The sequence below is a fragment of the Strix aluco genome, chromosome 5 (assembly GCF_031877795.1).
Source record: "Strix aluco isolate bStrAlu1 chromosome 5, bStrAlu1.hap1, whole genome shotgun sequence".
Lineage (NCBI taxonomy): Eukaryota > Metazoa > Chordata > Aves > Strigiformes > Strigidae > Strix > Strix aluco.
Window position 1 is genome coordinate 12,134,852 of NC_133935.1, and position 22,390 is coordinate 12,157,241.

General features: G+C 44.6%; 1 protein-coding gene across 8 annotated transcripts in view; it reads left to right on the top strand.

Annotated features, from left to right (window-relative positions):
* HIPK2 (homeodomain interacting protein kinase 2) overlaps positions 1 to 22,284 on the top strand; it is a 144,986-nt gene extending 122,702 nt beyond the window's left edge. For 6 of the 8 annotated variants that reach the window (XM_074825965.1, XM_074825961.1, XM_074825967.1 and 3 more), the window contains 3 exons: positions 7,774 to 8,021; positions 9,032 to 9,192; positions 10,946 to 22,284. In XM_074825965.1, coding sequence (XP_074682066.1) covers positions 7,774 to 8,021; positions 9,032 to 9,192; positions 10,946 to 11,413 — 877 coding nt within the window. In that variant the 3' untranslated portion in view covers positions 11,414 to 22,284. Of the gene's footprint in view, positions 1 to 1,981; positions 2,080 to 7,773; positions 8,083 to 9,031; positions 9,194 to 10,945 lie in introns of those variants that run through there. The other 2 variants (XM_074825969.1, XM_074825968.1) reach the window with 2 other exon arrangements.
* Positions 22,285 to 22,390: the final 106 nt, after the last annotated feature.

Sequence of the window (22,390 nt, forward strand, 5' to 3'; positions counted from 1 at the left end):
GTGACCAGAGCAAGTGGAGAATTAGAGGCAGAGACACAGATGGAAAACAGCATGTCCAGAATGAGAATTTTTGGTCAAAGTCTCTGGGAGAGTGAAATCAACTCGCTCAGTGCCTTTTGACCTGGGCAGATCTAAGACCAGATTCTCAGCTGGAATAAGAGTGTAACTTCCAGTCAAGGAAGCTGTAAGAGCATTTAATGCCAATGAACTTTGCCCCTGCCAAAGTTGAGGTCTTTCTCATTGAAAGTGCGTCACATCTAGGAAAGTACCTCCAAGTTTTCTTACTCGCCTATTTTTTGGCTCCAAGAAAAATGGGAGTGACAGTGAAGTATGTGCTTTAGTGTAGTCAGTGCCCAAAGGTTCAGGATCTGAGTCGAAAATGAAACCGTGCAAAGAATGCCTTGTCTCACCCATGTTTATGCAAATATTACCCTATTGGGCAATAGCTGTGGTGTGGGGGTGAAAAATAAGGAATTATTTGAAACATGCTATTGGTCACATCCTAACAATATTAGCTTTTTCTAGATTAGAGTACAGAAATCATATGGCACTTGAGAGATCAAAGTTAATTGCCTGAGCCCATCTTATTGATAGCAGTGATATCTTTGCATTAACTTCACTGGAGTTGAATCAGCTCCTGAATTTGCTACAACACTACTTCTCTTATTTCTTATGGTGGTAGAAATTTCTCTTTGACCCATGAGATTAAAAATGTTTATTTTATTGATTGCTCAGCAAAAAGAGATTAGAGCTACCTGTGGTTGCGAGAAGTAGTAGATCCTTCAATGATATAAGAGTTCCTAAGTCTCAGTTTAAGAAGGACTGGTAATGCTGATAAAATATGATACTGCTGATGCAGTAAAGGAGCCCTACAGCCGACAGAAAAGCCTCTCTGTAATACCAGAGCAGCAGAGAGAGCTTTTCTTGTATAGGGGATGCAGATTTTTTATTGGCGAAAGAAAAATCTGGAGAATTCAATGTGATATGGGCAGAATTTTCCTTTTCCTAATGAAAAGCACAGATGTTCAAGAAGGATGTTTATGAACTGCCAGCTGACCAGGCAGGCAGGCCAGCATGTTGCTTGTTCTGTGCTCACGTGTGTTTTGCACTGTCGATGAGCATAGCTTGGTGAATTTTTTTTAAATCAATAGTCGTCTGAAAATGCTGGGCTCCTTGTCGGGTAAAGGTGCTGGGGAAGTGGTGCAGGGTGGGCTCTGGAGGACCTCTGGATGGAGCCTTGTCAAAGGGGGCCATCTACTGGGCCCCAGCCCCGTGCCTTGGGCAGAATCACTGAGGAGGGACCTCAGGTACAGTTCTGCAGGGACTGTCCTCAGAGAAATGGTCAGAGATTTTCAGGGGGAATATTCCTGATTTAAAAAATCAGTTTGTCAAAACTAAGGCTTTTTGCAAGCTACGTTTAGATTTTTCTAGTAATATCCCCAACACAGTGGAATCTGGGGAAGCTTCAAAACTACAAAAAGTTTTGACTTTTTTTTAAAGGGAAGGAAGTGTTAGTGGGCTAACTAATTAAGGGGAAGACTTCTCTTTTCTGGTTTAATGGGGAGGGGGGGTTCTTTCAAGCAAATAATAAAAAAAATTGAAATGGTCAAAATAAAAAGGGAACATTTTTACTGAATGAAATTGTTTTTACCTGGTTTCTGATACGCACAAAGTTCTGTGTGTGACATTTTGTCCTGTAGAACAGCAGAAAAAAATTTGCATATAAAAAGCATTAAATGAACAGGAAACAATTTTTTTACCCTGTTTATTTATCACCAGTGAATTTCTAAACTCTCAGTTCAGCATCCTTTACAAAGAGACTTTATAGGCCAAAGAGCTGTTTACTTCTGCTCTGTAAGATAATACCCTGACTGTTATTTATTCTGGAAAGAAGAATTTAGGTCTAACCATTACCTGTAAAGCATTGAAGAGAGTGGAAACAGAGAGTAAACTTGATATTTTTCATATAAATTCCTCTTAGGTTTTTCTACTTGCTCTTGCAAGAAAGTCAAGCAGACAGACAGACAGACCAAGAGTGCAACCGCAGTCACAGTAATCGGAGCACATATTCACCGAGTAGTGAGTAGTATTCCCCAGTATACAACTTCATATAGTGCAGTGGTTTAAATGTAAGTCCTCCCTTGACTAAATGTTTCTGAAGCTTATAAGTGGAGAAAAATAAACTCAAACACAGAGCAGAGAGGCACAGGTGCACCCTGGAATTGTGGCTGGGAGGGAGGGAGGGAGAGCACACGCGGCCCTGCAGCAGGGATGCGCCGGGCCGCGCTGGTGGTGCAGCGACGGGTATTTCCATGTCCTGCCAAGGGCCCCATCGCAGAGCGTGGCAAGAGGAAGAGGTGGAAGGAAAGGCAGTGGAGGAAAGGCTGTTGTGATGTGCCTAGATGACTTCCCATCCAAGCAATGGGTGCAGCAGCCAAGGAAAATATGACTGTTTTCTTGAAACTATACAATGATGGCCTTGAGGTGGGTGGTTTTGAGGGTGCTTCCACCCCAAAGAGGCAGGAGAGCCCCTCACTTCCTCACTGCCTGCTCTGCGCTAGTATCATTAAGTAACACCTCTCCAGCTTGGTTTTCTGTGGGATCCTCACAGTAATCATTGTCTTCCTGGGCAAGAAGGACTGACCGAAGCTGTCATGTGGGCATACCGAGCAACTACCTCACTGGCCACCTTCACTGGCACAAAATTATTGCAGGCTTGGGTTTTTTCCCTTTCTCTTAAGATGGTAAACTATACAGTGTGGTCTCTGTGTGAGTCTCACCTTTATAACAGAGCGTAAGCAGATGCAAGTTGTTATTCACGTCGTAGCGCAACGGTGGTAAAGCCTACTTCAGAGGACTTTCACTCCCCTTACGGACAGAAATTGCTGGCAGGCACAAACCAGGTGCTTTTGCCAACTTGCTGATGTGTGTGTGTGAGGGTCAAAATAGCATTTGTAATTCTCTTTTGACATGTAGCCTATTGTGGCTATGTTATGCTGTGCATAGTAATGCACTGACTCTGCATAGCAATACATTGACTAACCACAGTCATTTGGTAAAAAGATTGCTGCCTTCCATCTCTAGAAGACACACTGACATGCAACTAATACTTAAAATAACAAAGATAGACAGTAGCTCCTTCAGCAAACCTTCAGCAGCAGGACCTTTACAAGCTGCTACGCAATTCAGTATATATGACTTAAATAGCTACAGCACATGCTGTGTAGCCTAATAAAATGGCCTCAGTGTAGTACATGATAAATATTTCTTAGCATCACAAATTCACAAAGAAGGTGAGAGCAGATTAAGAGGTTGGGATGGAGGTTGAGCTGAAGAGAGAGGGGCATGTTCTCAACACTGAGCTATGCATGGCATAAGATTTCAACGTGAAGAGAACGATTGCAGTTGTAGCATGAGTTTTTGTTGGCTGACCCTATACTTTCCTAGAATAGGTGGATTATTCAGAAGCAGCAAACTGGAAAGGTTGCATGTTATTAAGTTTTCAGAGACCTGGAACAGAATTTTTGTGATGTGATGTAAAGCTAATGTGCCATGGTGTATACGCACACCAGTCCAGAGGCACAGTTGTAAGATGGTGGCCTTCTTCCCCCAAACTAGAAGGGCATGTTGGTGACCTTGAGAGCTGGAAGCCTCTGTTGCCATAGTGTCAGCCACACTGAAAGGTTTGTGTCTCTTTGGGTGAACCACACACTGCAGAATTGCCCCCACTAGACACCATTTGCTTTTTCTAGGATTCTGGTGTAATTCAAGATACTCAGGGAAAAAAGATTGTGTTCAGGCAGTGCTATCACATACAGAGCTTTTGGGCTGGGCCTTCAGCAAGTAGAAATAATCTCAAGTTGCCTTGTTACAAGAGCTGTTGTCCCTGTCCTTGTCCTTGGCTATTTAGGTGGTTTCAGTGTTGTTTTAACACCTAATTCAGCATCTTCTTTACCTTAATTTCCTCTCACTTTTTGTTCTTGATGTCTGCATTTGGCACCTTTCTATAACGATGTCTCAGATGCCCGCCTTAGTTTCTTGCCCAGTGCTTGTGCATAAACTGTCATCTTTTTCCTCTATCAGACATTTCCTTGAGATCTTACCTTGCTGTGGGGAATAAGGATCCACATCCCTCTCTCTGCTGTGCACTCACGAGGGTAGTATATGTTAGAGAGCTGTCTCCAAGACCTGTTGCTGCATGTTCAGAGGCACGGTCATGCTCTGTGTCTGCGCATTGAACAGACTTGAATTGTTGTGTGTCCCAAGTTTGAGAACAAGCTCTTCAGGACCAGGTGGGAATGGGATACCATTCATAAATAATAATAAACTTACAAAGCAGTGCGTATTTTTCCAGCTGCTGTTCTGAAAGGGAGGACGCAGCTCTAGCCAGTAAGGGTTAAAAAGCCTTCCTGGCTTATTGCTTTTCAGGCTGCGTAAATGGATTTGATGCCACTTTGGTAATCTTCTCCCCCTCCTTCCTCTGGAGAATTAAAATACACCTACCCATATAATGCAGGCAGGCACACAAGCTGACCAGGAACACATGCCAACTCTCAACACTACTAAATCACGTACGCTGCTGCTACTGTGCTTGCAGGAGGGAAAGCAATTACCAGACTTGGAGTGAGCTTAATAGGAAGGGGGCAAGACTTTTAATAGTATTTTTCTGTGTAAGCACAAACATCCCCAAAAGCTGTGGCTGAGTTATAGGACTACAGTAAGCTTGCTGAGTAGGCAAGTGCTGTGTCAACAGGTAAAAGCTCTCAGTCCTGATAGTTTGTGAGCAGGGAAAGCGATACATCAGCCTGGACCTCACACAGATAACTCCTGCGTTACTGCGAGGTGGGGAGAGCAGCTGAGTCCTCAGAGGGAGCTGGAAGGAGGACAGTTGCTGGCTAGCAAGAAGGCTTGGAGAATGGGCAGAGCTAGCTCTTCTGGGTTGAATTTTCAGAAGCCCCCCTTTTGGCTTAACGTGTATCTTTAAGCCTATGAATCAACTGATTTTCAGCCTGAGTTGGGCCTTTGATGCTTTTGAAATTCCCACCCTTAATATCTGGCGCAGGCTATGGTACAGCAGGTGCCGAGCTCTGAGCGTGTGTGAATAGTCTTGACTGACTTCTCTGCCTGCTCTAACATTAACCTCAGTCATTACCTTTCCTAAAGACAAAAATCCAACTGCTTTTGATGGGACTTCTCATGCGCTTGAAATGATGGAGCCTGCTGAATCAAGTGGCTAATCACTTGGGCCCCAGTCCTGCAAATACTGACCCATGTGCTTTAACTCTGTTACTGGAGAAGTCCAGCTGACTTTGGTGGATGACACATACTAGTAGTGAAGAGCACTTGCGTAAGGCTTGGCAGGACCATAGCTCTGGTCCTTTTCAGTTTCCCATCCATGAAGTGAGTTTAATATCCTGCTATGGTCCCTTTCTCTGGAAAGGTTTGGGGACGCTTATTTGTTTAACCAAACAGATCTGCTTGATTTTGTTATTGTAACCAAGGATCTGTAACACTTTGAACGAGAAGGCTCCTCATGGTCCCTGCTTTGACAAGCCCTCAATCAAATTGGTGAAAAATATGCCCATTCTAAAGCAATAAATAGCATAGATTACACAGAAAAATATCTTTCCAGTTCTGCAGCTTAGCCTTCCCATGTCAAGTGTCAGCTGAGAGCAAGTATTTCCAGTTCAGCAGCTCAACCACTTATGGAAGGAAGGGGCTGTAAAAGAATAGCTAGACCTTATCAGTTGTCAGAAAACTCTTTAGTGACTTGATTTTTCTTTATAAAATGTAATAACTGTCAGAGGTAGAGAATATATATCTCTTCCCAACTGGCAGCCAAGGGTATCTGCAAAGGGCAAGCAGTGTGGATACTCATAAATGCATGATTACAGGCATTTCTACTGAAGGAGAGAGGAATATTGATGCAATATTCGTCATTTTTATTGGCTTAATAGTCTTCTTTCGTAACACCATATCCAAACTGCTACATCTTTCTTCACATACAGTAGTTGTCCATCTAAGATACGCTGTTGCTCTTTCCATTTCTAATCCAGCACTCTCCAGCTCCTTGTGGAAAGCCAGAATACCAGGGGCCGCTGTCATACCTTTGCTTTCAGCTTCCAGATTGCTGCGCGATAGCTTCCCCTCTATCATCTGCCCTGTTTCAAGTGTCAGTGCTTTAGGATAGCAGGGGCCTCTTGAGACATATTTTTTGCTGTGTGCAGCACAACATGGTCTTGTGTCCTCTTTGAGGCACACCAGGATCCTGTGGTGATAGCCCAGGGCAAGTCTGCGTGATGGTAACTTGTTTGTGAATACAGCACCCCAGGGCGTTCTCTAGTGGAGAAGATGAGAGCTTTTCCATTACAAGTCTTGGGAAAGGTGGTGAGCAGCAGTTTGTCGATGCTGATGGAGAGGCTTTGGGATGGACAAGTTGAAGGGAACCCACCAGTGCTCCTGTAGCACTGTGAAAAATAAATAAATAAGGCAAACAATGTCCTTGGAAGGAAACTGTTCTCAGCATCTGCTCCACCTTTCCCTGCGTAAGAAGCGATGCTGAGACTAGGGAATAAATGGATCCATCACAGACTAAGACCGGATTAATCAGCTGTTCCCTGGACTGGACCGGCCGGAGTGAGGGAACAGAGAGGAGACTCTGTGGTAAAGGGATCTCTCTCTTTTTAAAGTGCACACTCAAGAAGTTAAGAGATGGATTCCTTTTCTCTGTGGCATTTCTGTTCCTGTTGGGGCTGTTTCCACCATTAAGCCTAATTACTTAGCTTTTTATGTGCTATCCATTTCTTTTCATCATTTTAAAAACTTCAGTTGCCATAACAACATAATGCAATCAGTGAAACATAGCAGCTATTTTCTGTAGTCAAGGTCTGTGCACTGTCAAGGATGTGAGCCATTTAAGCAAATCTTCACCATCCCCCTTCCTCCCTCCTCTTTCTCACTCTCTCTTTTTCTCCCTAAACAAGCTCATAACAGGAAGGAGAAACCATCAGGAATAATTAGACACAATAGCAGAGCAAATCCCAATCGTACTCATGCAGTCTAGTCTAATGAACTTCTAGCACTAATCTTGGAAGTGTTGATGTTCTTTTTTAATCACTTTTTTGATGTCATAGATAGATTAGCTGCAGCAGGACCTTGATAATCCATGCTAGAGTCAGGAGACCCAGTGGCTATTCAGAGAAAGAAAAGAAAACCAGAAACGTTACGTACTTTGCTCATTTTTTTGTCATTTGTTTCTCGGTTTCAAATGCTTATTGAGAATATATGCCCATTGTATCATATTAGTAAATAGAACGGAGTGTATTTTGTAGATTCATGGGATTAAAGCATGAAAAGTCGTAGCATCTATTATTAAATCATTGCTGGAAGGCTGGGAAAAACCGCCACGTTTTTGTGGGGGTGGTGAGACTTGCAACAAAGCATAGTATAACTGCTGGGCTTCTACAGCACACATATATAAAAAGCAGTCTGAAAATAAATCTGGCAGTCTGGTTCAGTGCTATTCTAAGCAGTGTGAATATAAGATCTATCCACAATGTCTTACTCACTCCTTGACCTCCATGAAGGCTTTCCTGGAATAGCAACGAGTGAGTTTTGAAGCCCGGGATTTGGCTTAAGCAGCATCTATCTGACAGAGGACTGAAGGGTGTGCTTTGCCTTTACAGAGCTAGTCTGTCACAGGCAGAGTCTTCGGGACGCTTCCAAGTCGATCGTTGCCCATTCACTCTTTGCACTTGTGTGCTTGTGTTTCAGCACCTTGTCCAAGCAGCGAAAGAACGTCATCAGCTGTGTCACCGTGCATGACTCCCCCTACTCCGATTCGTCCAGCAACAGTAGCCCTTATTCTGTGCAGCACCGCGCAGGGCAGAACAACGGAAACACCTACGACACCAAAGGGGTCCCAGAGACTCACTGCAGTGGGAACCCCCGAACGATCATCGTCCCACCACTGAAAACCCAGGCCAGTGAGGTGTTGGTAGAGTGCGATAGCCTGGCACCAGGTAAATTGCACCTCTTCCGTCAAGAAAATTAGTCAGAAATAAATGATTTATCTTGGAAGAATCTCATTGTTCGGTTTCATTTTGTTTGTTTGTTTGTTTTGTTTTCCAAAGAAACCATGCTCCTGCCCTTCTCTCAAGTGACACATCTGTTCTTGGGAGCCATATTGCATTATTTGTGTGTCCTGGTACACTCAGGAGTCACAGGGGCAAGTGTCGGTCCCAGTTACTTCTGTACAAACCCAAGAACAGAATGCAGCCTTTAGCTCAACATTTGACATGAAAGGCTCCCAAATGCAAGTGTGAACCTTTGCTGTCTTGCCTTTCCATAGGTTTACTTTAAAACGGGTAAGAGGTTGAAAACACATGGGCATTTTCATCCAGACTTGTTGACATTTCTGGGAAGAACATTTCCCCAGGATCTTCATTACGGACTGATGAGGTTTGCTGATCCAGAGCCTCCGCAATGCTAGATAGTACGATGTGTTGAAAAGGGGCTTATGGTGGAAGTCTGGCCCAAAGCAATTGGCTTTGAGCTACTTGGCAGTCCTTTCTTTTGACACACTGCTGGAGAACACAAAGGCTCAGAGGGTGAGCTCCCCACTAGCTCCTTCTCCCTCCCTTCCTACTCACCATGAGGTCAGCCAAGACAGGGCTTTTTTGTGCTGTGCACACTATACTTTCCTTCCTCTCCTTGGGATTTATACCTGCATCGTACAGTTCTGCTGGCAGAACAGTTTCTCACACTTCTGAAGGATCTATAAAGCCTTCTCTGGGCCCAGTTTGGGTCCAGATACTGGCTCTGCTTGTCTGCCTCTAGGATAACAGGCTGGCCATGTATATGAAGCACTGCTGAGGTATTCTGTTAATTAAGAGAAACGGTTTTCTTATCCTGCTTCTGTTGTATGTCTCCTCCCAAAAGCCACTCTGGAGGAGATTCAGTGAGGAAAAGGTAGGGTGAACAATTAAAGAATGTGATGTAAGCTACAAATGTGTTTCCTTTCCTGGCACAGTCACCACCAGTCACCACTCATCCTCCTACAAGTCCAAGTCCTCCAGCACCGTGACCTCCACCAGCGGTCACTCTTCAGGGAGCTCGTCTGGAGCCGTTGCCTATAGGCAGCAGCGACCAGGAGCACATTTCCAGCAGCAGCAACCTCTTAATCTAAGTCAGGTAAGTCAACCGAGACAGATTTTGGTGGTGCGTCACCCAGCTGTTACCGCTCCTCCAGCGTCCTGTCTAGTCTAATGATAGTTGGGCCCCGTGTTGGGTTTGATCGACTTGTTTCAACTTCACTGCAGACCTTGATCTTCCAGCTCAGGCAGCAGAGGTAGCGCAGATCCCACCCCTGAGCGGGCTGGTGGTACTCTTACCATGGTTTTGAAGTCAGATGATCTGGCAGTGTGAGGGGGAATAATGCGAGAGAGAAGGTGCAGTGGCTCAGACACAAAGGAGTGGAGCATGACCGTGTAGGAAGGACTGAATTCTCCTTAGCTGTGGGTAACTATGAGGAGAGTGTCTTCCAAGTGAAGGGAGTGCATCAGCCCGGCTGCGGGATTGGGAGAGGTCCCCATCAGATGTGACAAGGCAAAGCAGAGCCTCTGTGTATATACATGACCTCACGTAGTGAGTTGGATCCATCCTGTGATAAACCTGGGCTGAGATCTGCGCAAATCCCGTTACTTGGCAGCAGGCAGTTCTTAAGGTGTTTCAGAGTCTGTGATCAAAACATCCAGGGAGCTCCCCAGGAGCTTCAGTAAATAATGCCCTTTTCACATACTGCACTTGGGGCCTCTCTTCCCCAAGGTGAGATAATGAGAGTAGGGAAGTTACAGCACAGTTACCAACGTTTCAAGAGGAGAAGGTCTGGAGAGCTCGGAGAACAGTGCTGGTTTGCATCCAGAGCGGGATATAAGCAGAACTGTTTTTTTTAAAAAAATAATTTGGGGGAGAAGAATGTCTCTTCCCCCTCAAAATGTAGTTGAAATTTAAAAATTTAAATAAACTTGAAATAAAAGCAAGTGAAAATGGAGGAAGTGGGCGAGATGCTGTTTCCAAGAGTGGGGGAGGAGTGTGGCTGCTGCATTTCAGACCACAATGACAGTGTAGGGAGTGCTTACAGAGAGGATGAGAGGGCTTGGAAGAATAGAAGGAAATAACATGGAGCATTGCGCTTCTTGCCTTCTAATTCCTACTTGATTGGTTATTTAATACTCTGACTACAAATGACTGGGAAAACTCCTTGACATTATTGTGCAATGCAAAAAAAACCAACTTAGAAGATCCTTGAAAAAGTACATTACTCCTGTCCCACTGCAAGACGTTGCCTGTGCTCAAGTAATTAGAGCTGATTACGTGAGGGTACCGGGCGCCTGCAGGATCTGATCGAGCCAAGGGTTTTATCTTTCAAAAATAAATAAGTTATTTTTACTAACCAAGGGAATGATAACTGCAAAGACCCAAACTTAGCAAAAATAAATTGCCTGTTCCAGACTTAGTTAGGCAACTTCATTCCCCTGAGCTGTCAGTGGACCACATTTCATCAGCATGTTCACTAACAAAAGCCGTGTGTTGTGTGAGCGACTGGACTTGTGGAAGATGTTCTTAGGAGCCAGGCATCCAAGGCTGGGTCTTCATGGTAGCTGTGCCAGGAGGTTGTGACTCAAACTGGGGGACTGCATTGTCTTTTTTGGGGCCATTTCAGTGAATGTATGAAACTACAGGGTCTTCCTAGGCTTGGGAGGGACCCTTTGCCATCACCCATTTCTAAGGGAAGACTGTGGTGATGTTGAGGGCGTCAGGAGGAGCACAAGGGACTTTCCTGAGGCCGTTCTGGTGTTGCAGGGAGGCTCCCAGGCACCACTGAGGCGGTAAAGAGCCGTCTCTTGTCTTGTAACTGCTTATCACTGTTGCTGTCTTTATCCAGGCCCAGCAGCACATCACGACCGATCGCACAGGGAGTCACCGGAGACAGCAAGCCTACATCACTCCAACGATAGCTCAGGCCCCGTACTCTTTCCCGCACAATAGTCCCAGCCATGGTACAGTTCATCCTCACTTGGCCGCGGCTGCCGCTGCTCACCTGCCCACCCAACCCCACCTCTACACATACACCGCCCCGGCCGCCCTGGGCTCCACGGGCACCGTCGCGCACCTGGTGGCCTCCCAAGGGTCTGCGCGGCACGCCGTGCAGCACACCACCTACCCCGCCAGCATCGTCCACCAGGTCCCCGTCAGCATGGGCCCACGGGTTCTGCCCTCACCCACCATCCACCCGAGTCAGTACCAGGCTCAGTTTGCCCATCAGACCTATATCAGTGCTTCTCCAGCCTCCACAGTCTACACTGGATACCCACTGAGCCCCACCAAGGTCAACCAGTACCCTTACATCTAAACACTGGAATAAGGAGCAAGAGACGCACCCATCCCGGGGGAGTGAGGCGGCCGCTTTTGTACTGAAGAACGTGACAAACGAACAATGCAATGGGAGGCTCGCGTGAAACTTGAACGAAGGAGACTTTAAGGAAGAAATGAAAAAGAGGAAAGAAGGGGGAGAACCAATTCTACACTTTTTATTTAAAAAAAAAAATAGAAAATGGAAAAAAAGAACAGAAAAAAATAAACCACAAAAAAACAACCATTCTGCACCAAACTAGAGAGAGAGAGAGAAGCAGAAGGACCCTCCAGCGGGTCCTGTCTTTTGAAGAACTTCACCAACAGACTTTTAAAGGTTATTTTCATCCAATAGTGAGCTACATTTAGAAATTTGTTATCCAGAACACCTAAAATGAAATCCATTAGGTTTTTAATCCAGTAGGTATATGGATTAGGGATTTATCCAGCATTTCAAAGGGTTTATACCCCATCTTTACAGTGATCTTCATATCCCAAAGCATGCATAAGGTTTTGGGGTTTTTTTTCTGGAAATAGAAAGTGGGTAAGGGAGGCTGAGGGAGGAGGAGAAAATGTTGTCCCAGTGCTGTAAATTCGGATCTAGCACTGCTACACTTAAACACGCCTGGGCAAAAGAGGCCACGCAGCACTGGTTGAGAGCAGAAGCGATGGGGATGTTTCTCCCTTTCCTTGAACACACTGGATAAATCCCTGAGAAATGCTATTCCTAAATGAGATCTCTAATAATGTATGTTGGATTTCAGTTGCGTTTCATTTTATTTTATTCAGAAATTTTCCTTTTCAATCCCTAGCCGTTTTAGTATAGGAGGAGACATTTTAGCTGCCCCCCACCCCGCCCCCCCCAGCCCCCGGTAGAATGTAGCACTATACAGGTCATATGCCCTTTTTACTATTTTGTGTTGAACTTCAACGATACCAATAGACTATTCCTCAATGTGATTGCACAAAGAAAAGTGATATAACATAGGCATGTAACAAATGTGATTGTCCAGGTATGTATGTGTGTGTGTGTGTGTGCGCGCGTGCGTGCGTGTGCGTGCAGATGCTGCCTTCTCTCTGTGGTGTGTTCCTCGGCACAGCCATTACAACTGTCACAGTCTTAGTTTTACATCATTCCCTCGTAGTGCCTTACCAAACTACAGACGCGGTTTAAGGGTTTACTTCCACTGGTACTCCTAGAAACTGACTGAGGCTAGTCGGAATTTACTCTCAGCTCTTTTTCTTTTTTGGGGGTTGTTATTGCCGGTTTTCTTCTTCTGCTGGTGGTGTTGTTTTTTTTTCCCACATCAACAATCTTAGCTCCCTTGGCGAGGTGTTGGGGAGGCTCATCGGGGTTGGAAGTGCATATAGCTGGGTGTTTTGTCGAGCACTGGATGAGCTGGAAGTGACCAGGTCAGTTGTGAGACCCAGGGTGACTCCCAGAGGGTCTAGGGATTCGTTTGTGGACTGGTCGGTTTCTATCCTGTTGAAATAGCAGGTTTCCTCCCCAGAAACTGAATTCTCATTCTGCTGTTTGCCGACGTTCTCGAAGGAGTGGGAGGACAGCGTCCGCCTGCATTGTCAGGTTGTCCCAGTTGCATGTCTGAAATGGGAACAAAACTTTAGCCCGTGAAAGGGGGAAACACCAGTTGTTGCCAACAACTCTCGCTACGTCTGTCGATGGAAAGGTGTTGGGAAAGGGCTGGAGTCCCAAAGCAAGCATGAGAAAATCCAGTTGAGAGAGTCAAACTCAGGTTTCTTAAGTGAAAAGAGTCTTGTAATACATCGGGCCTTACCCACTGTAACGTAGCTGTGACAGTATGCGCTTCCCCTCCTCCCTTCTCACCTACACCCGCAAAGATTGCCTGCAGCAGCAGAGTGACCCTGGAACCGGAGAGCACAGTGGTCCTGTGGGTCCTCCACGTCAAGGAACGCTACATGGTCGACTTGTTTTCCAACAGGTTTCTAAAGAGAGCCTTTCCTACAGTTGGGTCTGGCTCAGAGGGGAGTTTCGCTGGTAATGGCAGTTGTACTGGTGCATCAGTATTTGAAAGTGTCTCTAGAGTACCCACGCCTGTGGATGGCCTGGGAAGGAAGGAGAGAAGAGACTTTGATGGAGCGTTCCCATGTTTCCATGAAAGCTGAAGTCTACGTGGCTGCTCAGTTCCACTCTACCTGTAACTAGAGCATGAAGTATTCAGGTATTTCACAAAATGCTGGAAAATAGCAGGTTCATTGGCAGGGTGGCAAGGGATGGGTTCCCTGAGTGGCAGTGAGGAGGGAGGCTCTCTCAGGTGGGAAAAGCTGACAGAAAGACAAGCACAAATATATTGTCTTGCGGTAAGTGCTTGGCTGGCCTGGAAGAAGAAGGGATCCTGCTATGCATAGGCTGTTCAACAAGGCTGTTGTCTTCTGGCAAACCACCAAATAACCTCCCTGGTTGCCAGCTCTAGTTCCTGACCTACCCTTGCGCAGTTTTCTTCTCCTGCCTGTCCTTCATTCTAGCTCAATATACCGTAGATGAAGATGCGATCTCCCAGCAGCCTATGCACCTTACCCCTCCCCTTCCTTTTGAAAGACAACACGTCCCCTTTCGTCTGAGGCAGGAAAATAAAGCCCTGCTCTCTCTGTTGCATTCCTCTCCTCTCCCACCAGTTCGGGAGCGAGAGTGTCATGCTGCTTGTGTCATGAAAAGGAAAGATAATGTTATTTTATTGTATGGTTGTTATGATTATGATTATTATTTTATTATTATTATATTTTACTCTGGGTTTTAATTGCACACGCATTCCTTAATCTTTGTGGGGGTTTTTTTCTCTTAGTATTGTTGTTATTGTTGTTAATTTTTTTGCTCTTCATCAGTGGCATCAGAAGGGTTGCTGTGTTTTTGAAAACTGCAGGAAGAAGGGGAAACAAGATTGTTCTGATGATGAAAACTCTGCCACTAACGTAGGGGGAGCGGGGCTGCTCTGTGAGAGCGGTTACAGCCTTGAGGGACAGGAGTTATCCTCCAGGTCATATCTGCATTTCAGAATAAGTCCAGAAACATTCACTCAGAGGCCAAAACCAAACAGCAGCTAATGTAATGATCTGTCAGGAGAGCTGGATCAAAGGCAGGTAAGGACCTGAGTGACCTAGGATCCAGCTCACCATCACTTTGTTTGATAGGACATTTACATAAGATCAGGATCTGTTTGTGCTCCAGGCCATGATCATTGGGCCCTTTCGATGAACCCAAGGCCACGCTACACATTAAGGGTTTGATTTTCCTAAAGGAGAAAGTAGATAGGTGGCTCTCCAGAAAGAGGGTTATCGGAGGAGCTGCAGCGGAGGTGTGACTCTCAGTCCCATCACTGGATAAAGGACACTGGTGCGCAGGGACAGTGTTAGCTGGGTATGGCATGGCCGCAGACAGGGCAGGGTTCCTCTCCTGCTCTTCCTCTCTCACTGAAGATTAATCAGGTGTCCGCAGGGCCAGGATGCTAGGATTGCTTCTTTTTTTGTGTGTGCTTGATGTAGATTTTCCCTTCTTTTATAATTATTTGTTGTGGAATTTTATTAAGCTATTCTGGTTGCTAGAGTTTAAATATTTATGTTTTCATTTGCATTGCCTGCTCTGTTAGAATGGGGGGAAGCAGTGGCTTAATTTAAACTCCATAAAAATGTGATAGAACTTCAGCAGAGACTTAAAGTTAATCATGCACTTGAGTGCTTTGCTAAAGAACAGACTTAAACCCTTCAAGTTAATTACTTGTTTATGTGCTCCTCTGGCCTAGGACCAGTGAAGCATGGAAGGTTGCAGTCTCAATCACGGTAATGTTTTACTTGTATTAATTGTGTTTTCCCTGTGTACCCATCTGACCTGCTCTCCCACACGGGCTCAAATCTGATTTTGGGGGGCGTTTGGCAGTGGAGCTGTTATAACAGCACAGACTGGCAGCGAGACGGGGCACACTGTGTGTCAGAGGAGCCACGTTTCACGTTGTCCATCCTGGAGTTGCTGATCTGCCAGCTGTAGGTCGTCAGATGATTGTGGTGATGGGACGCTGTGATTGCAAGAGATGCACAGCACGGCCATCGAATTGCTTTGATGGTGCAACACTGCATGGGAGCTGTGTTTTCTGGTGGGTGTGGGGGAGCTGAGCAACACCTCCTCCCTCACACCTGTATAAAGGAATAGTATGGAAGAAGGTGCGGTACGGTTAGTCACAGGGGGAAAACGGTCGTTTCAGCAGAGGAAGCAAAATCTTTGCATGCTGTCGGTGCCACATACATAATAACAGCCAGCTTGTTTTGCTTGCAGAGTCCTTTGGAGAGGAAAGGGGATTGGCGTGGTTGGGTTGGGTTAGTGTTCTTCATGTGTGGGGGGTAAACGACATGGAAACTTGAGAGGGGAGGTGAATGTTTAGATACTGGAAGTTTTATGGGTGGCTGATGGCTGGCACAGTGAAAATGCAGTCCCTTTCTCCATCATCTCATCATGCATTCTTCTCATGTGGGAAGCAGGAGGAAGCATGGACGTTACCTCTCCTCAGAGGTGGATGTTCAAATTCCTGCTGTGAAACCAGAATGCAGGAGGGATGGGAGAGAACTGCTAACATGAGCAGAATGGAAAACCCAAATGGAAGCACTTCTCACTGCAGACTGGGCCAAATCCAGTCCTTTGAGAGATCAAATGCAATTATATCTTCCTCGTCAGAGTTGTACCTGCTTGCACCCAACAAATTGGACCTTGGCAAGTCTCTCTCTCTCTCTTTCTCTAGTATTTTTTTCATAATACAGAAAACATTCCAAGAAAGGGACACTTCTGTCTGTGACATTTTTCCTTTTTTATACTTACAAAGGATTATGTGTTGTAATTTGGTTTGAAAGCAATTCCATTAGCAAACTTGAAGGGTAATAAACCTGTTTTTTTCTTTAACCAAAGATATATTTTTTTAAGAGAGAGAGAGAACAAGACCCCTACCCACTCCGGAAACTAAATGAAGCCACGAGTCGTGACCGCCAGGCAATGGGGATACACTGTGGAACTCCATCTTTCCTTTCTCTTCTTTTTCTTTTTCTCTCAAGTTTCTGTCATCATTTTGAGTAGCTAGCTTGACAGGCAGAGAAATTCATACTAAATACTGCTGCTATCCTAAACTGTAGGGGATGTCAAAAACCTTCTTCTCTCATTATTGTTCACATTGATTCAAGTGTTTCAGTGGCAACAATGCAGTGTGGAAATGGTGAGATGCATAGTGAGGATAAGCTTCTGGATGCTCTCCGTGCTTCTGTAGTGTCTCCTTCCCTGGATTTAGGATACTGGTTTTGTTCCGTGGGTCCGATCCCAAACCATGCTGCCATGGTCAGGCCAGGCACAGCTGGGCAAGGGTGTTGGACTTAGGCGTGTGTTTTTCCATGGCTTGGCAATCAGCCCATCAGAGATCTGCAGTGCTACCTGTGGGCCAAATCCTGGATACCCGTAGGCAGGGTCTGCAGAAATAATCTTTGTTGAGGGTAGGCAATGCAGAAGGGAAAAACTGGGAAAGGAATGATTTCCCCCTTCCTGCTGACAGAGCTGTCCCTGCTGTGGTTCCATTTGCTGTGGCAGCTTCAAAGCAGTTGATTCGCAGTGCTGGACACTCATCCATGTCACGCCCCCCTCCCATCCCTGAGTCTTGCCGGTGCTGCTGTGAGGAGGGCCTGTGCCCAAAGTACGTGGAGTTCCCACCTTACTTCCCGTGGCCCATTTCTGTGCCTACAGATCATTTTGCTCCCTCCATACTGGGAGAGGAGAAGATGGGTCTGCACTGCTGGGGTTCCCCTGCTGCCGTACTCCAGCAAAGCTGCCTTTGACGACGGTGAGAGTTTCACCCCGGGGTGCTGACGTTGAGTGAGGTACATTTTTCCGCGGTGCTCGAGGCCGTGGTGACGGTCCTGTTGTAAATGGCCACACGCAGGCTCCTTGCTGGAGCACTGTGTTGGACAGGAGGCGCTGGGCTCTCCAGGCTGGTCTGTGTCCCTGTGGTCTCCATCCTTCTCCCCACCACCCGGGAACGCCTCTACCTGCCAGTGATGCCGTGATGCCACCGCACTCGCCGTCCACCCCAGGCACACAGTGAGACCCACCGCAGGGGCAGCCCCTCGAAGTGAGCCCAGGCAGCGCGCAGAGGAGCACTGCCAACCGAGGGCTCCGCGCTGAAGGTGTCTTTTTCGCCCGTGACAAATGTAATTGCTGGGAGTGACCCCAGAGGCGGTAGTTACCTGGGAAGAGCTGCCGATGCAGGTGGAGGTGTGAGAACTGGACTGCAGGTAAGCCGGGCTGAGCTCTGCGTGCATCGGATGCTTTCAGTGGGAAGACACAGTTTAGAACGTTTGTGTGTCAGGAGTGAAATTTGAATGGTAGATTGGCTTGGTTCTTCAGAAGTCTTAGGAAGCATACTAGGAGGCTTTGCGTTTGGCATTTATAGTTTGAAACTCCTGTTTCTCATTTACGGGTTAGCTTTGTCCTTCCAGTTTTAGCAGTGCTGCTATAACAGACTATTCATGTGTGTTTGAAGATAAAGTTTTTGGTTTTAATCTTTTGCTTATCATAGTTAATCTAAGAAAGGCAATACTAAAGGTATATTTTTTTCCAAAAATGATATTTTTTACTGCACTGATAAATATTGTGACATCTCTGTTCTTAACTCTTTCGCTGTGAGGGGAACTGTGTGCAGATTCACACAAACCTTGTAAATACTTGCGTGTACTTCTGACAGCCAGGGATTGATCTTTTTCTTTCCTTCTTCTTTCTTTCTTTCTTTCTTTCTTTCTTTCTTTCTTTCTTTCTTTCTTTCTTTCTTTCTTTCTTTCTTTCTTTCTTTCTTTCTTTCTTTCTCTCTTTCTCTTTCTTTTCTCTCTCTCTTTCTTTCTTTCTTTCTTTCTTTCTTTCTTTCTTTCTTCCTTTCTTTCTTTCTTTCTCCTTCTTTTCCTTCTTTCTTTCCTTCTCTCTTTCCTTTCCTTTCTTTCAAACAAGGTTTCCTCTTTGAAACAGAAAGCAATGGGGCAACAATGCTCAGAGCAAAAGCAAAGCTTATCCCACTTTCAGAACATAGCCAAGGAGTTTTTGCAGTGCTGGCATAGAGTTAATATTTAATGCCAATGTGTTTTGATTATTTTTTTTTTTCAGCAAACTGTTTGGAAAGGCATAAGACAGATAGAAAAGCTTCAGTCTGGAATTCTGATCAGAAAAGTTACCAATCTATTTTATGGCACCTCCGATTTTTCTTTTGTTTTCTTTTTTCTTAATAAAAAAAATAAAAAAATTAAAAATGGCTTGTTGCAGGCTTGCTCACCTGAGCTCTAGGCTGGCCAGTGGCTGTCCCGGGAGCACCTGATGCTCCAGGACCACTGGCTCCTTTGGAAGCAAACCCACTGATCAGGATTCTGGATTCTGATTGCTACAAAGGGTATCCCCCAATACAACGGGATACTTTCTTTTTTTTAAAGAAGGATTTAGATACACTTATATTACGCAAACTGTGACCTAATGGCAATAATTACCTCAAATGTGGGCATTCATCCTGGTTTTAGCCTTTTTGAAAACATGTAGCCAGCTTGAACTTTGATTCAAAGACTCTGAACTCCGTAGGGGCGGAATAGCGATAAATGCCCACCCTGGTCATTGTTGCTTGAGTGAATTCTGAAGACAGTGAATCTTTAAAAAGAAAAAAAAATTAAACCAAGGAATAGATTACTCTTTTATGTATTTTAATCAATTGTGATGTTAAAATGCACATGTAAGTATATATGTTTATAGCTACTGTAAAATGCTTTGGCCTTCTAGAAGATATTTAATGAGTCACATTTTAAACCAATATGAACTGAATAATAGACTGTGGCTACTTAAACAGTTTTCTGGCTACATTTTATAGTTATTACAGTGTTTTATAGTTTACATTTAAACTGGTACTTTTTAAGGGAAATCTTGTGTTTGTAAGTGACACCTTCAAAAACTCAATACAGCTGCCTCTTTTTAATTTTGCCCGTTAAAAATGGAAAAGTACAAATGTGTCTTTAATATGTATATTCTGTTTTGAGATATAACATAGTGTCAGAAAGTCAGTCCAGAAATCAAGTAACCCACTGTATTCCAAAGTCTGGTTGAAAAAACACTCCACCCACTTTGAAGATTTAGTCCAACAGATAAGCTATTTCTTTGTTCACTTGTTTTAATAACATACTTTATCGGGCTCCTTGGGATGAAGCAGGGAGCACGATACTAAATTCACTGTTCTGTGTAGGATCCTCATCTGGATGAAGATACCCACGTCAGGAGAATGAAGGATATTCAAAGGAAGGATTGTACTGTACTGTTGATAAATCATTAGCCAAATGATTAATTCCTGAGTTAGTGAATGCTTGTTTTATTTTGTGAGGGGGTTTTGTGTGTGTGTGTGTGTGATAGCCACTCAGAGGCAATGCTGTAATTTGGCTTCCATCTGTTCACCCCTTTCTTACAAACGATGCTTACCACCACAGAAATGTTTTGAACCAGTAAACAAAATACAAAGTTCACTGACCATCTCCTTGTCGGCTCTGTTTTCTCAGCCCATGCCAGTTCCTGTGAATGCTGTTTCCCCACTGCTGTTACCCTGTACTTTGCATTTTGATATATCACAATCCCCCCTCCCCGGTCTAGCTTAGCTGTCTAGTTTTGTCTGTTGTGTTCTTTCACTTGGGTAACCAATGAACATGGTATAAATGTCTGCTGGGCAAAATGGTACTTTGAGGTCATGAAAGTACAGGAACTGGCATTTAAAAGTATGTATATGTACATCTGAAGAACCAAGCTTCAGCCGTGGAGCTCGGTTACTCTCAGGAGGCTCCTTGCGTGTTTCCATCATGCCTGATGGGGCTGTATCAGTCAGCTTAGAGCAGAGGTAGTGAAAAGGAATGATTGGCGATGCTTTGCAGTCAGGCACCTGTGCTGCTCCCAGTACAATCAGCAGCGGTGGGGCCGGGGGAGTGCAACCCGCCTCCTCCTCCTCCTCCCTCAGCACCATTCCGGGGCTGCCGTGCCCAACTCGTCATCCACATTACCAAAGCGATAAACGTATGGTACGGCAAGCCAGGACTGTCAGCAGCACTTGGGCCAGCTGGAAAACGTCCACCCTTTCTCACCGTGCAGCGCCACCCAACCAACACGCTTTGCTGTCCATGGCATCTGCCTGGCCTTCTGTTCTCATGGAGGGAGTCAGACCCGCAAATACCAGCACACTCAAATGAAGGAGCCACAGGGTCTTGTTGAATACTTTGGCTTGCAGCTTGTTAGGCAAGAAGGGGTTTCTGACACTGGCAACGCACATCCTGTAGGATCTGGATGGTTACATATAGCACCTCTGCCCTCAGCAAGGAAAGAAAACGCTTCTGCAATGCTTCCACCTCACGTGGTTACATACAACACTTCTGGCTTTTCTTTTTCCCCCCTTTTATCCCTTATGTGTTTGATTCTTTATTTTCTTTTATAATTTTTTTCTCTGTATCCTTCTCAAAATGAAACTTCCACGGATATTCCAGGGCACAACCATTTCAGGTGTAAAAAAGGATCTCCTCATCCCATGTTTCACCAACAGAGCAATCGAGGCGGTTTGGGTACCAGATTCTACTTGGGCAGAACCAGAATGTAGCCTGTATCTTTCATACCAAATCAAATTTCTGAAAGGAGAGAAAGTGTCATTAATAGCTTTATTAAAGGAGTGTGTGTGAGAGAGAGAGAGAGAGTAAGAGAGGGAGCGAGAAAGAGAGAAGAAAGAAGGGCATCTCGGAAGGTGAAGAGTCTAGACTTCAGGTAGTTAAAAACGAACCAATGGGTGAAACATTTTTTTTATGAGCCGTAAAATCCTTTTAAAAACAGGAGAGGGGAAATGGAGGGAATGTTTTATGCCTTTCGACTGCCCACAAGCCCAGCGTACTCTGGATGGAAAGTGGAAGTTAAAATACACTGCACCAAAATTATTAAGGGGCAGAGAGGGGGGGAAAAAGCTGTGAAACGCTATCACAATCGCAAGGGAAAAGATGCCCCTGCCCCAGCTCTGGATCTCAAGTGGTTCTTTCTCTACAGTATCATCTCAGCCCAGTAACCCCACGAAAGCCCTGAGCCGTTGTGTTACTTCACTGTACGGTTTCTGTAATAAGAGTGTTAATCCATGTTAATCTTTGTGAAAATTATTGTGTGCAACAGTATTTTCTTGTGTACTGCTTTTTTCCTATGTGAATTGTCCCTTTCTGTTTTCTTTTCTTTTTTCCTTCCTTTTTTTCTTTTTTTTTTTCTTTTGGTAATATGTCTTTCTTCTTTTAAAAGAAAAAACAAAAACAAACTGATGTGTTGTAGACCTATATGTAACCTATTCCTTAGTCTCATATTATAGGTATGTTATAAGAATGGATATTTTACTTGGCTTTAGAATGTTTTACAAGAAAACTAATTCTTAACCAATCAAGTTCTTGCTACTAAAAAAAATGCTTGTGTTTTTCATCATGACGTTGTGTGCTTCTAATTAATAATCATTTTCGTTGTAGAAAAATGGAGTGAATTTATATTAGTCTTGGAAACTAATAATAGCATTGTAAATTTATGAGATGATTTTAACAGAAAATACATTATAGAAGAATATAGTTATTTTAATTGTAATATTACTAACTGTAGGGTGAGAAAGGAGGTCCCGTTGTGGTGAACTATGTTATAGCTTGTTATTCACGGTTTCTTTTTGATCATTTTTTCGGTCTCTGAGGTGAAACGAGTTATTAATCAGAATTTGTAAACTCACATATGCATATTGTATATGTGTAGAAATGTAATCACACTTTGTCTTGGAATTACATTAAACTGTTTTAAGTCACTGCAAAGTTTGTGTGTCTGTATGTCTTCTCAGTAGTTAAAGTTTGGTCTGAACATTTGGTTAGTTTTCAGTTACTATTATTTAATCTCCTCAGTCTATTGGAAAAACAGCAG